Genomic DNA, 15,439 nt, shown 5'->3' with positions numbered 1-15,439 from the left:
CTGAGAGAGCTCAGAGATGTGCTGGCGGGTCCACTGTGTGACCTGTTCAATAGATCCCTGGAAATGGGCATGTTGATGTGGGACTGGTGAAGAGTGGTAGCGGAAAGGAAGCCAGAAACTAGGTGGTAGGAAAATTAATGAAGACTCTGCTGAAGGAACGGATAATGAACTATCTACAATCCAGTGGGATTGCTAGACCTGAGGCAGCATGGATTCACCAGGGGAAGGTCCTGACAGTCAAATCTGATTGATTTTTTTTTGATTGGGTGGCTAGAGATTTGGATCGAGGAAGAGAACTTGATGCGATCTACTTGGATTTCAGCAAAGCTTTTGATACTGTCCCGCACAGGAGGCTTGTGAATAAAATGAGAAGCTTGGGAGTGAGCATCTGGATTGCAAACTGGTTGACAGAGTGAAATGGTAAATGAAACCTACTCTGAAGAGAGAGCTGTGTTAAGCAGAGTGCTACAGAGTTCAGTTTTGGGACCGGTTCTGTTCAGTATCTTTGTGAATGACATTGTGGAAGGGATAGCAGGTAAAGTTTATTTGGGGATGATACTAAGATCTGCAGTAGAGTGGACACACCTGAAGGAGTAGAGAGAATGAAAAGAGATTTTAAAAAATCTGGAAGAGTGGTTGAAGATTTGGCAGCTGGGATTCAATGCCAAGAAGTGCAGAGTCATGTATCTGGGGTTTGGTAATCCAAAAGAGCTGTATGTGATGGGAGGTGAAAGACTGATGTGCACAGACCAAGAGAGGGATCTTGGGATGATAGTGTCTGGAGATCTGAAGATGGCAAAGCAATGTGTCAAGGCGATAGGTAAAGCCAGAAGAATGCTGGGCTGCATAGAGAGAGGAATAACCAGTAAGAAAAAGGAGGTGATAAATCCTTTGTGCAGGTCCTTGGTGAGGCCTCACAGGAATACTGTGATCAGTTCTGGAGTTTATATCTCAAAAGGAACAAAGACAGGATGGAGGCGGTCCAGAAAAGTGTGACCAAAATGGTGTGGGGTCTATGAGACTATCTATGAAGAGAGCTGGAGGATCTGAATATGTATACCCTGGAAGAGAGAAGGTGCAGGGGAGATATATTATACAGACCTTCAAATACCTGAAAGGTTTTAATGATCACATTTGACAAACCTTTGTCACTGGAAAGAAATCAGTAGAACTAGGGGTCATGAAATGAACCTCCAGAGAGGATGACTCAGAACCAATGTCAGGAAATATTTCTTTAAGGAGAGGGTGGTGGATGCCTGGAATGCCCTTCCAGAGGAGGTGGTGAAGATGAAAACAGTGAAAGAATTTCAAAGGGGCATGGGATAAACACTGTGGATCCCTAAAGGCTAGAGGATGGAAATGAAGAAAAGAATGCATGGGGTAACTTTCTGGTGCGGCGGTTACTACCCTTAACCAATAAGCCTTCATACTGTTTGTGCAACTCCATCATGGCTCTCTGCTTCAATGGCAGGGGAAAAGGGGGAATTGGATTTGAACAGCAACCAATGAGGGCTACGACTTTTATATTCTGAGGAAACAAATAAGCATGGGGGTAACTTGCTGATGCAGATGTTACTACCTTTTACCAACAAGCCTAATACTTTGATGCAACTCAAATATTACTCTCAGATTCAAGGGCAAGGGGTAACAAGGAACTGAATTCAAACAGGAATCAACAAGGGCCCTGACTTTTACTGTCTGTGAAACTAACAACCATGGGGTTAATGGGGACTTGGATTCAAACAGCAACCAACGAGAGCGCTGGCTTTTACGATCTGGGAAACTGATAATCATTGCGCAGCAGATACTACCATAAGCTTGCTAGGCAGACTGGATGGACCATTTGGTGCTTTTCTGCCGTCATTTCTATGTTTCTGTGACACGCAGACACAAGGGGAAAAAAAAACAACACAGGACCGCTTCTATGGCCACATCAAGCAGCACTGTCTGAATTTTCAAGATGGCTCATCACACAGTAAAAAATGTTGCTAGCAGTAATTTTATGGATTATCATAAGGCTTGGGAATAACTGCACAAAGTGGCAGTTATTATTACCCTTAACAGAAACATGGTGGTAACCTGCATGGAGCAGCAGTTTCTACCTTAAGAAGCTTGCTGGGCTGTCATTGCTATGTTACAATATACCGTACCTCCTATTAGGAAAACAGATCCCTACATAGGAACTACATGCTAGCAGAATCCCTCACCTTATTTGCATGCAAAAAGAAAAATACATTCACAAAATTTTAACTGGCAGTGCAACACAGGAAAAATAGAAACAGAAATTAATTTCCTCCTCTACTATACAAAATATAAAGATATCAGAGATGCACATTCCCAAAACCGACATTTTCCTATCACTAAATTAAAAATAAATTGCTTTTGTCTACCTTTGTTGTCTGCTGGTCCCCATCTCTGTCTCTTTTCCCAGGGTCTCTCTTCCATTTTTTTCTATTCTGGTTTCTTCAGTTCCTCCCCTACATCTTTTTCACATATTGATATTTCCCTTTCATCTTTTCTCTTCTCTGCCTTTCTATACATTCAGAGCTAGATTTCTCCTCCTTTTCACCTCTCACCTATCCAGCTTTCCATCATTCTCTCCCCTTTTCCTAGGCCTTCTCGCCACTCTCACAACCTACCCAGCCTTTTCATTCTCCCGTCTCTCACTCCTTCCCCAGCCTATCTCCCGCCTTTCACCCATTCCCAGTCCCCTAATTCCACCTTTGGTATTCACCCCTTCTCCAGTCCTCATCTACATTCCTTTGCCTCTCATCCCCTCACTAACTCCCAGCTCTTTCCTTCTTAGTAATCCTCTCCTCGGCCTACAGTCATTTTCTTCTGTCTCTTATCCTCTTCCCAGATTCCCATTACCCCTCTGACCTCCCTCCCAGCTCCATTTCTGTCTCTCCCATTCTTCACAGGTTCATACACTCCTCCCCATCATTCACAGCACATCTAATTCCTTCTTTTCCCTTAAGCCCTTCTCTTTCACCAATCTCAAACCTCCAACTCATCCCCCATAAGATTGCCAAATCACCATTTCCCCAATCCCTATTCAGTCTCCAAGACTTTGCTTCCTCTCTTTCCAACCTGACTCCCCAGCCACTCTTCCTCCAATCCACACTTAATCCAGATCCCCTTTCACCCACCCAATACCCACTTCCCTTCCTCATCCCCATCATCCTCTGGAGGCTCCACTTCTCCCCCTACCCAAATTCCTCTGACTATTCCAGTCCTCCTTCCCCCAAATCTCTAAATGCCCATGTCCATCCTCCTTTCCCCAACCCCAGAGACCCCATTTTTCCATGGTCTGTATTTATCCCCCTATCTCCCACAGCTTACGCCTGGTATCCCTTCTCACATCTTCCTTTTGTAATCCTGTGTCAAGGCTCTGAACTCGCAACACTACAGCTCCTCTAGCAGCTGGCACCTCCCCTCAGCCTTCCCATGTGATTCAATATTTTGTTTGAACCGTGCAGTACTCTGCATCTACAGAGCCCCCCATGATTCAAACAAAAAATACAACTGCACAAGAGAGGCGCAGTGCTGGCTACTTAAGGAGCTGCACAGAGTCCCAGCACAGGATTACAGAAAGGCCCTGAGAGCAGCCTCTCCCCAAATGTGCCATCCCTCAGCTTCTCTTTAGCCAGACCCTGCGTCCTGACCACTACAGTGTGCTGCAGGTCAGAGCGCCACGCCACACCTGACCAAATGCTGTCATTCCTGAGTCCTAGGTCAGATCCTACCCATATGCTTTGCTGTTTTGACCACTGATTCCTCTTGGGCAGCCCACTGGTGTGCTGCAAGAGTCTTCTCCCCTGCCACTGATCCAGCTGCCAACCTTGACGATGGCAGCTGCACTAAACCAATTAATTCCTGACCCGCAGCCCGGTCGTGTTCCCATGCTTTTTTTTTTTTTTTTTTAAACTTTCACTGGGTGTCAAACTGCTTCCTATTGGACCCTGGCACTCCGCAAAAAAAAATGGGGTGGGCCTGAATGAAAAGTCGGTGCCCACCCGTAGCTATGGCACCGACTCCTTCCTACCTTCCAGATCATCTGTGGCACAGCCCAGACTCACAGTAGCAGGGAAGAAGTAAATGAGAAGCAGGAATTAAAACAGAGGCAGCTGGCACTGGAAGGCATAGTGAAAAGTGCTGCGTTTCCTGTCCCTTCCTGACTTCCCATTACATGGGCTTTCTGATTAGAAATGAAGCCTGCACAGAGGTAAGAGAAAAAGGAGCTAGCTGCCTCTCCTGAGCCCTGTTACTCCTGGGCTGGTGTTTGCTTTGCTGCTGCTCCCCAGTATACATGGGATAGAGAGCAAGATTGGGGGGGAGATAGAAGGGGCACAAGAGATGGGAAGAGCTAAGAACAAATAAGAATGATAGTGGGCTGGCAGATGGGGGAATGAGAACAAGAGCAGGGAAATATAAGGGAAGCTAGACAATGGGAAAAGGGGAACTGGATTCAGACAGCAGCCAGTGGGGGCCCCACCTTTTATGGTTTGGGGAACAAATAAACATGGGGGGTAACTTGCTGATGCAGCTTTTTCTACCCTCAGTCACTAAGCCTGATACTTTTGGTGCAGCTCTAACACTGCTCTCTGCTTCCACAGCAAGGGTTAGGGGAAATTGGATTCAAACAGCATCCAAGGGTCCTGACTTTCATGGGGTCTGGTAAACTGATAAGCATGGGGATAAACTGCACAGTGAGGCAGATACTGGCATAAGCTTGCTGGGCAGACTGGGTGGATCATTTGGTCTTTTTCTGCCATTATTTCTATGTTTAGATATAGAATGGAAGGCTGGCAAGTCGAGAAAGCCAGGTATAGTACTAGTGTATGTATAATTTTGGAAGGAGCATGTCAGCTTTCATGATTATTGAACCTCTTTTCAAGAATTTGAGATATCTTGTGTACTTCCCCCACCCCCATTTCACAGCAAATAGTGTATTTACATTTCAGTGTGAAATTTGGGCCTGTTTTTCAGTCAGCATTTAACTGCCAAGTATCAAGCACGCGCACACCAGACCTTGATGCTGCTAAATTCATACAGAGTCTAGAAGGAATTGTTTTTAGTACCATGGAGAGCCCATACTGTTAAAGAGTACGTTTCTTGTGGTGCTTTATTGGCTTATCCAAACAAATTGGCACCAGTTTCAAGCTCCAGCGAGCAAATTGTGGTTGCCATGTTAGTCCACTTGGATACATGGAATTAAGGGTCAAAAATGTTGTAGGTGACACCTTTTTATTGAACTTAATACTCATCACAGATGTACCAAGTTAAGTCCAATAAAATGGTATCACCTATAACTTATTTGTTGCCCCTTAAAGCCACAAGTTCAACGGAAGAATAGAGGAAGGCGGAAAGGGAGTACTAGAAAACAGAAGTTTACATTGTTCACTAAAGAGATGGCCAGAGGAGCGAGTGGCCCATTACAACTGAATACTGCTCTACCCACCTTCCCACATCAAATACAAACCAAAAATAGCATATGATGTATTTTAGACATACATACAGCATGCAGAAAATAGAACTAGTGGAATACACCTGCACTATTTGTCAATATAACACAATTCAAAATAATACAAATTGCACACAGAATGTAATTTAGTACCACATGAAGTCATATTCCAATATCCAAACTGAACGTAAAATGTGTTCTTTTTTTCTTCTATGCTTGTTTCCTTCCTTCTTCATTTCTCTTTCACCTGTCTCATCTTTCTTACTTCTATCCATCTTTCTTCTCTAGCTATCTTTCCCTTCTTTATCAATGTTTTGCCTCCCTCCCATTTCTCACTCTTCCCCATCCTACCAGTTTGCTGCTTCTTCTTCCATTGACCCCTTGCATTCCCCCTGACTCTGTGACCAATTTAATAAGCACACTGTGTGGCTTTTTAACTCCTGTTTGAGTGCAGAATTTTCAGTACTAACTCTACCCTGGTATGTAAGAACAGTTTTAGCACTGGAAAAAAAATGTAGTAAGAAAGGAGTTAAACCATGCTAAGATAAGCACATCTCCATGCAAACTGCAGGGTAATAGCTAATAAGCAGAGAGATGCACTAAAGAACAGACAGATTTAACTACTAGATCACAGCAGGAGTTCTGAATGGGGATTGATCCTTTCACTGGCAACTGTTAGTGATGGGCCCAATCAGTGGCCAGTAAATGCTGATACTTCTTTCCGTCCCGGCATAGACAGCAGTCCAGTGGGAAGACACAAGATCTTCTTCTTCTCTGGTAATATGCTGCTGACGACCATTCTGCTTGATGGGCTCCTACTGATTGCCCTTCTAGAAAGTGCTCAGAACGTCTTAGGGCACCTCAGCATGGGGCTGCCCACCAGGATCTCCTCCTCAGTCATTCAGCAGGGAGCAGCCTGTCCAGGGAAGGGTCTGACACCAGCTCGAAAGAGCTTGTCCTGGTTACGAGTGTGACAGTTTCCCTTCCTTAGGTAGGCTTCATTTCTAATCAGGAAGCCCATGCAATGGGAAGTCAGAAAGAGAAGACAGCAACCATGGAGACAGAATGCACAGCATTTTCATTGTCCTTATAACTCTGCTTTACTCTCTACTCCTCAGGCAATCTAGAATGTAGGAAGGAGTGCATATTGGCCGTGACTTTGGATTACCAAGAGCAATGAGGTTGGCTTTTCCTGTGGAAAAAGCAGTTGATGGCCTCTTAAACTTCAAACTCCTATTTGTCGTACAGCAGCAGTGAACTGGCTGCGTACCCTTCTGACAAGCTTATCTCTGGTTGAAAACCATTGCCAGTGCATTCTGGGACTGCTCTTTAAATAAAAATATTCGGACAAGAGGACCCAGAATGCACCAAAAGGGAAACAATTAGAGGATGTGCAGCCATAGGCCAGGTATAGGAACTGCCTTAATTCCCTTCAGTCTACTGAAGTCCTGTGTATGTGGGTCCCCCCAACAGGGTTTCCTTTCCCTGCTTCCCAGTTATAGAGTGGGTGAAGAGGAGAAGGTAAATTATTACTGCTCCCAAAACTTCAACAATGAAAAGTGACATCAATTCCAAGGTAGTCTTTATTTTAGGCCTGTCTTTTTAATCCCGTTACAGAGAATTCCGATGTATAGGCTTGACGTCAGAACAGAGACCACAAGCCCCACAATGCAATACAAATACAAGTTTCCAGTAACTCCGAAGACTGAATCAAAATTTCCCTACAGCAACATGACACTCACCCCGTATTATCTTTTTCAATATCTCTACTCAACAACTTCATTTTTCCGCCACCACCTTACACGCTCTTCCACGTCTTAATCGAGACGAACGTCCTAGCACGCACCCTTACGCCTAAGGAAGAGGAGGAGTTTACGCCGTCCTCATCTTTGTTGCTAGCAATGCAATAACTAGTGATGCCAGATTAGGCTATTTCACGGCCATCTGGGCTATTTTTTCCCCGTTGTGCGGAATAAATATTTTGTTCTAGCTGGGGCTGGGCAACGAGGTAGCTGAGTGATAGTACGTCGTAGAATGATGACCTCATCAATAGCCAATCAGGAAAAGCAGGGCGGGGTAGAAGGTGACTTTTGCGGCAAGACACGGAAGAAAAAAAAGATGCATGCAGTCGTAGAGTGATGACCTCATCGGCAGCAGCCAATCAGAGTGAGAGGAACACTTGGGCGGCTGTTGCTGCAGAGCGTGGAGGGAGAGTTTCTCTGATGATATTTCCATCGTACTCTTGGCTTTTGAGAGCATGGAGCTTTTTGCTGTCACGTTTGCGCCCTAGGCTGCCTGGGAACAGGAGACTGAGGAGGCCCCAGTTCTTCGGAGAGAGGGGTTTTTCTCTGGGACCCTCTGGAGTTGTCCCGGGCTTCTCCTGTCCTGGTCATCTTTCTCAGTAGCTGACCGGGAGCAGGAAAATTTCCAGCCTGACTCCATCCCAGCAACTGCAGAGGTCGGATTTCCCTACGGGTTCCGGGTCTGAGAAGAAGGGAGCGGAGAGGGTTGCGGAATTCACTGCCCTTCCCTCTCCGGGGACAGAGAAGAATAAGAGGGAGAGGCAGCATTTTTCCCTTGCCTGGGGCACAGCCTTTTTTTTTCTTCCCTGTCACATAAAGGGACTGCCTCCGGGGCCACTACTGCAGCGGCCAGGGTATTTTTTTGGGGGGGCGTTTCTCCTCCTGGCCCTTTCATCACGTTTGTACTACTTCCATTTTGCAGCGCAGGCCCACCTAGGGGCACCGCCTGAACAGCCTGTGGGGCAGCTGTGGCGATCAGGAGGCAACTGGGGCAGGGAATTGATGTGCTTCCCACGTCCACCCCCCGGACTCTTTGTCTCTTCCTGCTCTTGTTTCTCTTCTCTCACCTTTGGGTACGGATGGTTTTGAACACTCTTTGGTTGCGGAATCTCTATTGAACTCGGGATTTTTAAGTTGTAGCAAAAAGGAAGAGGAATGGGGGGGGGGGGATGTGAGATGGCCAGGGCAACACACACTCTACTGCTCACACCTTTCAAACCTGTGCTAATTCATGTTCTTTCTTGTATCTGTTCTTTGTACTACAATGACTGTTGCAGTATCACCCCTTTAACTCTTTTCCCTACAATACAGGAGAGGTTAGGAGAGGGTCTGGATTAGGGAGCTAAGCGGCTGTTCTCTGGGTGCTTGAGGCACACTCACTCACTTTCTCTTCCAAGCAGGCTGCCGTGGAGGAGAGGGTCTAGAGCAGAATACTTCTGCAAGGGGAAAGCTGAGCTATGCAACAGTAGCTGTGGCACAACACCCCTCTGGTCGCCTTGTCATTTGACATTGCCTCCTCAGTAGCTGGGGGAACATCAGGCCTGTCCTTAAACATGGCATTCAGTGCCCCATGCTAGCCTCCCCAGACACACCTTGTCCCTAACTAAAATATACGCTTGACAACGATGATTTTACAACTATTCTGCATGTATTTGTTTTATCTATTTTGGACTATTGCAGTGCACTTTATTGGTCTTCCGAATTTACAACTGTTATTGAGTTCAGCAGCCAGGGTAGTGGCAGGGTGCCCTTTATCTGCTCATATTACTTCCATTTTGAAAAAGCTACACTGGCTGCCTTTAAAGTCACAAATTAAGTTAAAATTCTTATTATAACTTATTATGCTTTGTAAGGAGATGGTCCAATTTCATTTTTTTATTTTAATTTAATTTTATTGAATTTCCAGTTAAACACAAGCATTTAACTTGTTCCAGAAAATGAAATACTATTACAAAGTGAATTACCAACCCCAAATATTAAACAAAAACAATAGTAACATCTCCATTATAATAAAGAAAAAGGAGAGGACCAAGGGATATATATATATAGAACGAAGTCAAAAGAAATCATGCAAGAAGAATTGCTTACTAGACATCCCCTACATTAAACTTAGATTCCCTGTACGTACCAGGATCAGTCCAGGACACCTGGGTTGTGACTCCGCACCAGTAGATGGAGACAGACTAAAACTTGTGGGCGGAGCCATATATGCCCCTGTGCCAGTCACAGCCCCTCAGTCTTACTCTGTCTCCAGTAGATGGTGCAGGTCCGGTCACAGCCCTGCCTGCCCTGGTTCTGGTATTCTGTCAGGGTCGGTTCCTTTTTTGATTTGTTTAGGCCAGTTTTAGCCTACGGATTTCTATTTGGGAATATTTTTCTAAATTGTCCTTAGGTCCCTTTTGCCCTGCCTCCCAGGGGGGTTGTGAGGTTCTGAGGGGACCACCCCCCCCTGGTTGAGGCCGCTGCTAGGGTCGAGGACCCAGCTGGCCTAGTAGCAGCGTCAGGGGTGACACCGGGGAGCCCAGTTCACTCACCCCTGCTGGATTAGGGCTCCAGGACCGTGGACAGCGACAGGCGCTTTTCTTAAAAAAAAAAAAAAAGGTTTGTGTTTATTTCAGGTGCCGGCTCTCTCTTGCTTCGCGTCGCCGCTCGTAGTGGGGGCGCCGCCGACGGGGGGAGGCCGTTCGTTCGAATTTTTATTTTTTTTTGTCGCTCCTCTTACCCCGTTTTCGCGCCTCTTCGCCGGCATGCCTCGCGGCTCGGTCTGCCGGGCCTGTGGCTCGGCGCGCGCGCGTCTTTCCCGCGAGAGTCTGTGCGCGGCCTGCATCCCGGGCGGAGAGGGGTCGTCTGGGGCGCCTCGGGGGGCTCGTTCGCGGCCCGCGCGATCGCCTCCGCGTGGGGGGGGCGCCGGAGAAAAGCCCCAAGAGCTTTTCCCGCTTAGCGCGGGAGTGGCGGCCATTTTGGCCACGGGCCGCGAAATGGCGCGGGAAACGGCAGGGCCTTCGGCCTTGCCTCCCGCGCTTTCCCCGCAGCGGATCGCGGTCGGAGGGGGTCCCTCGGGGGACACAGGGTCCCCGGGGAGTCCAGCTGATTTTTCCTCTGATTCCAGCTCGCTTTCGGAGGATCTTGCGCTTTTGTTGCGCAAGGTCTTGAAATACAAAAAAAGCAAGCGCGGCCGGAGTGAGGCTCGCAGAGCTCCACCGCAGAAGAGGTCCAGGAAGCCCTCGGGGGTCGCGGAGGGGCCCCAGGGCGCCTTGCGGGGGAAGCGGCCTCCACGTGGCGTCCCACAGGAGGCGGACACCGATTCCTCCCCCGAGGCGGACGCTGATTCCTCTGAGGAAACCCAGAAGGGACCCGACGATGTGGGAGCGGACGGCTCCGCTACGGCCGGCGTAGCAAAAGGCTCACAGGCAGTGGAGGGGGACGATCCCAAAGTGGTCAGGCTCTTCCGTAGGGATGAATTGCCACCTCTAATTCCAGCCATTATCCAGGAACTGGGAATAAACCCCCCTCCGGTGGTGGTTCGTCAGGAAGCGAACATGGATCCGGTCCTGTTAGGCCTCACAGGTCCGGCAGTTGCCTTTCCGTTCCATTTTTCTTCAACGGACATCATGTTCCGGGAATGGGACACTCCGGAGTTAGGGTTGAAGGTCAGCAAGGCCATGGACAAGCTTTACCCGCTCCCGGAGGATGCGCTGGACCTTCTCAAGTTTCCCAAGGTGGATTCGGCGGTTTCGGCGGTAACGAAGAGATCTACTATCCCGGTTACGGGTGCGACAGCCCTTCGGGACCTTCAGGACAGGAAGCTGGAAGTACAGCTCAAGAAGATTTTTGAGGTTTCAGCGCTAGGAATTCGGGCCGCCATGTGTACGAATTTCGCTTTGAGAGCTGGCTTACGCTGGGCTCAGGTCCTTCAAGCCAATGCGGATCTTTCGGCTGACGAGGCAGCGCAAGCGGATAAGTTGGAAGCGGTACTAGCATATGGCGCAGATGCACTCCACGATCTGCTGCGCACTTCGTCTAGATCCATGGTGGCGGCTGTCTCGGCGCGCCGCCTCCTGTGGCTACGCAACTGGGCGGCAGATGGCTCTTCTAAGGCTCACCTCGGGGCGCTGCCATTCAAGGGTAAATTGCTGTTTGGCAAGGAATTAGATGACTTGATGGCTTCCCTGGGGGAAAATAGGGCTTTCAGGTTGCCCGAAGATAGAGCCAGGTCACGGACTTCCTTTACAGCCAGGTCCCGCTTTCGTGGGCCCAGGAAGGCGCGACCTCAAAGGTCGTCGGGGCACTCGTACAGGTCTTCCTCCTCCCGTACCCCACAGTGGCAGCAGCAGCAGTCCTTTCGTGGGAGGCGCTTTGGTAGACCAGGGGGTGCCCTGGCCATCACGGCGCCCAAATCTTCACAATGAAAGGGGGTCGGCCCTTCTCCCGCCGCAGCCTCAGCACGCCGTTCCCAACATCGGGGCGCGGTTGCTGTCGTTTTACGAGAGATGGGCCGGAATAACGTCGGACCAGTGGGTCCTCACCGTGATAAGACACGGCTACGCGTTAGATTTTGCTCGCATTCCAGTGGACAAGTTCCTTGTGTCACCCTGCAAGGCTCCCGAGAAGAAGACGGCGGTGCTAGACACCATCCGCCGCTTAGAGGACTTGGGAGCTATCTCCCCCGTTCCGGTCAGCCAACAAGGCAAAGGCCGTTACTCCATTTACTTCATCGTACCAAAGAAGGACGGCACGTCCCGACCAATTCTGGATCTCAAAGGGGTGAACCGATGCCTTCGCGTTCCTCGCTTCAAAATGGAGACGATCCGGTCAGTCATCGCCGCGGTCCGGCCAGGCGAGTTCCTGGCCTCCCTGGACCTCACGGAGGCGTATCTTCACATAGGCATCCAGCCGTCGTTCCAACGCTTCCTCAGATTCTGCATTCTGGGTCGGCATTACCAGTTTCGGGCGCTCCCTTTTGGGCTCGCAACGGCCCCTCGTACTTTCACGAAGGTGATGGTCGTGGTGGCGGCGCAACTGCGCCGAGAAGGTCTCCAGGTCCATCCGTATCTGGACGATTGGTTGATTCGGGCGAAGTCCGAAGATCAGTGTCGGATGGCGGTGGCCAGGGTCCTCCATCTGTTGCAGTCCCTGGGATGGGTGGTCAACTTCAGCAAGAGTCATCTGACACCCACGCAGACCTTGGAATATCTGGGAGCTCTTTTCGACACGAAGCAGGGCAAGGTGTTTCTGTCGCTCGAACGGATGGTCAAATTGCAAACTCAGGTACAACGCTTGCTGTCTCTCCGCCAGCCGCGGGTTTGCGACTACCTTACGGTCCTCGGGTCTATGGCTTCCACGCTGGCGCTGGTGCCATGGGCGTTCGCTCATCTGCGACCCTTACAGTCATCCTTGCTTTCCCGCTGGAAGCCGGTCTCGGAGGATTTCCACTTACCGCTTCCTCTAGCGGGACACGCGAGGTCCAGCCTGCGTTGGTGGCTGGACCCCAGTCATCTTTCCGCCGGAATCTCTCTCCTGGTGCCCAGTTGGACAGTGGTGACCACGGATGCCAGTCTCTCCGGTTGGGGAGCGGTCTGCCTAGGGAGCTCAGTTCAAGGCCTATGGTCAGTGTCGCAAGCCCAGTGGTCTATCAATCGCCTAGAGACCAGAGCGGTCCGTCTGGCCCTGCAGGCTTTTCTACCATTGCTGCGGGGAAAGGCAGTCCAAGTGTTGTCGGACAATGCGACCACCGTGGCATACATCAACCGGCAGGGGGGGACCCGGAGCCCCCAGGTGGCAGAAGAAGCTCAGCGCTTGATGGCCTGGTCGGAGCTACATCTCAGCAACCTCGCAGCGTCTCACATTGCGGGAGTCGACAACGTGCAGGCGGACTATCTCAGCCGTCATCGTCTGGATCCCGGAGAGTGGGAGCTGGGGGACGAAGCGTTTCTTCTCATTTGCGAAATGTGGGGGGTGCCCCACATGGATCTGATGGCCACGTGGCACAACGCGAAGGCCCCCCGATTTTACAGTCGACGTCGAGAGCGGGGGGCAGAAGGCGTCGATGCGTTGGTGCTTCCCTGGCCGACGGATGTGCTGCTCTACGTGTTTCCCCCGTGGCCGATGATCGGCAAGATTCTACGGCGCATAGAGTTGCATCCGAACGATGTGATCTTGGTGGCACCGGAGTGGCCTCGCCGGCCGTGGTTCGCAGACCTCGTACAACTGGCAGTAGCGGCCCCCCTTCGGTTCCAAGGAATGGCGGCCCTACTCCATCAGGGCCCCGTCTGTTTGGAGGATGCGGATCACTTCTGTCTCGCGGCTTGGCTTTTGAGAGGAATCGACTGAAGAGAAAAGGTTATTCAGATGCGGTGGTGGCCACGCTACTGCGTTCCAGGAAGCAATCGACGTCTTTGGCTTACGTCCGTGTCTGGGTAGTCTTTGAGGACTGGTGCGTGCAGCGAGGGGTGGACCCCATCTCGGCTTCCGTCTCTGATGTGCTAGCGTTCCTCCAGGCGGGTCTGGCCAAAGGTCTGGCGTGCAGTTCCCTACGGGTCCAAGTGGCGGCGCTGGGGTGTTTGCGAGGTAAGTCTCTGGCGCTTCACCCGGATATTGCTCGTTTTCTTCGGGGGGGCTAAGCACCTTCGCCCTCCGTTACGTCTTCCTTGTCCGGCTTGGAACCTCAATTGGGTTCTCTCCGCTCTATGCACGGCGCCGTTTGAGCCCTTGAAACGCGCAACTCTTAAGGATCTCACTTTAAAAACGGCATTCTTGGTGGCGATTGCCTCGGCACGGCGTGTTTCCGAGTTGCAGACCCTGTCCTGTAGGGAACCTTTCTTGCGTATCTCCGATTCGGGGGTTTCCTTACGGACGGTTCCTTCCTTTCTTCCGAAAGTGGTCTCGTCGTTTCACGTGAATCAATCGGTGGAGTTGCCCGCTTTTGCATGCGGAGACTCCTCTGCTACCGAAGAGAGGGAGTTACGGAAGCTTGACGTGCGGAGATCCCTTCTCAGATATCTGGAGGTCACTAATCCGTTTCGGGTCACAGATCATCTGTTTGTTCTGTTCTCTGGACCAAAGAAAGGAGCTGCAGCGTCCCGCACAACTATCGCCCGTTGGCTCAAGGAGGCCATTGGTTCGGCGTACTTGGTGCGGGGAAAACCCCTTCCCGTGGGGCTGCGGGCTCACTCAACTCGATCCCAAGCAGCGTCTTGGGCGGAAGCTTCTCAGGTGTCGCCTCAAGAGATTTGTAGGGCGGCCACCTGGAAGTCGTTGCATACTTTTGTCCGGCATTACCGGCTGGATGTCCGGGCTACCGATTCCGGGGGTTTTGGAGAGAGGGTACTCCGAGCGGGACTCTCTGCTTCCCACCCTCAGTAGGTTGCTCTGGTACATCCCAGGTGTCCTGGACTGATCCTGGTACGTACAGGGAAAGGAAAATTAGTTTCTTACCTGATAATTTTCGTTCCTGTAGTACCAAGGATCAGTCCAGGATCCCGCCCGCGGTGCTGCGCTGAAGTAATGGAGAGTCCGCTCTGTGTTTTGATTTGCTCTGTTCCGCTTGTTCGCTCTCTCGGTTGGAGAGTCCGTTTCCAGAAGGGGTGTTCTTTCCCCGTTAGTTAGCGGTATCTAGTTTTGTTTACTTCTCTGGTTGTGTTCTACTTTGACATTCCGTAAGACTGAGGGGCTGTGACTGGCACAGGGGCATATATGGCTCCGCCCACAAGTTTTAGTCTGTCTCCATCTACTGGTGCGGAGTCACAACCCAGGTGTCCTGGACTGATCCTTGGTACTACAGGAACGAAAATTATCAGGTAAGAAACTAATTTTCCTTTGCCAGACCTCCCACAGAAGACAATATTAGGAGTGTGAATCCAAAAACACACATAGCCGAGATGGCTCAAAAAACAAGTAGTTGGAATTTTAGTAATTAAGTAAACATTTACATGGATATCTCAAACCAAACCTAGCACCACCCAGTACAGCTGCTGCTTTCATTGAAAGAAATTTCTTTCGTCGTTCTTTCGTAATTCTTGTTATGTGTCGTAAACCCAGACTTTCTGTCCATGAAATAACTGTCTAATTCCGAAAGAAAAATCTTAATACTGAATTTCTTTCTGATGGAAATGCAAAAGTCACTAATAAAATTCTTCTTGTCTGTATAACTGTTTCTTGAGAAAGTTCTAAGATA

General features: G+C 49.8%; 1 protein-coding gene across 1 annotated transcript in view; it reads right to left on the bottom strand.

Annotated features, from left to right (window-relative positions):
• Window positions 1-7,481, bottom strand: part of PELO (pelota mRNA surveillance and ribosome rescue factor) — a 103,583-nt gene extending 96,102 nt beyond the window's left edge. Inside the window, exon 1 of the mRNA XM_029606766.1 lies at window positions 7,207-7,481. Within this exon, the coding sequence (XP_029462626.1) occupies window positions 7,207-7,247 (41 nt within the window). The 5' untranslated portion in view covers window positions 7,248-7,481. The remainder of the gene's footprint in view (window positions 1-7,206) is intronic.
• Window positions 7,482-15,439: the final 7,958 nt, after the last annotated feature.

Source organism: Rhinatrema bivittatum, chromosome 6 (genome assembly GCF_901001135.1).
Source record: "Rhinatrema bivittatum chromosome 6, aRhiBiv1.1, whole genome shotgun sequence".
In the NCBI taxonomy this organism is placed as follows: Eukaryota; Metazoa; Chordata; class Amphibia; order Gymnophiona; family Rhinatrematidae; genus Rhinatrema; species Rhinatrema bivittatum.
This window is presented reverse-complemented; position numbering and strand designations above follow the sequence as displayed.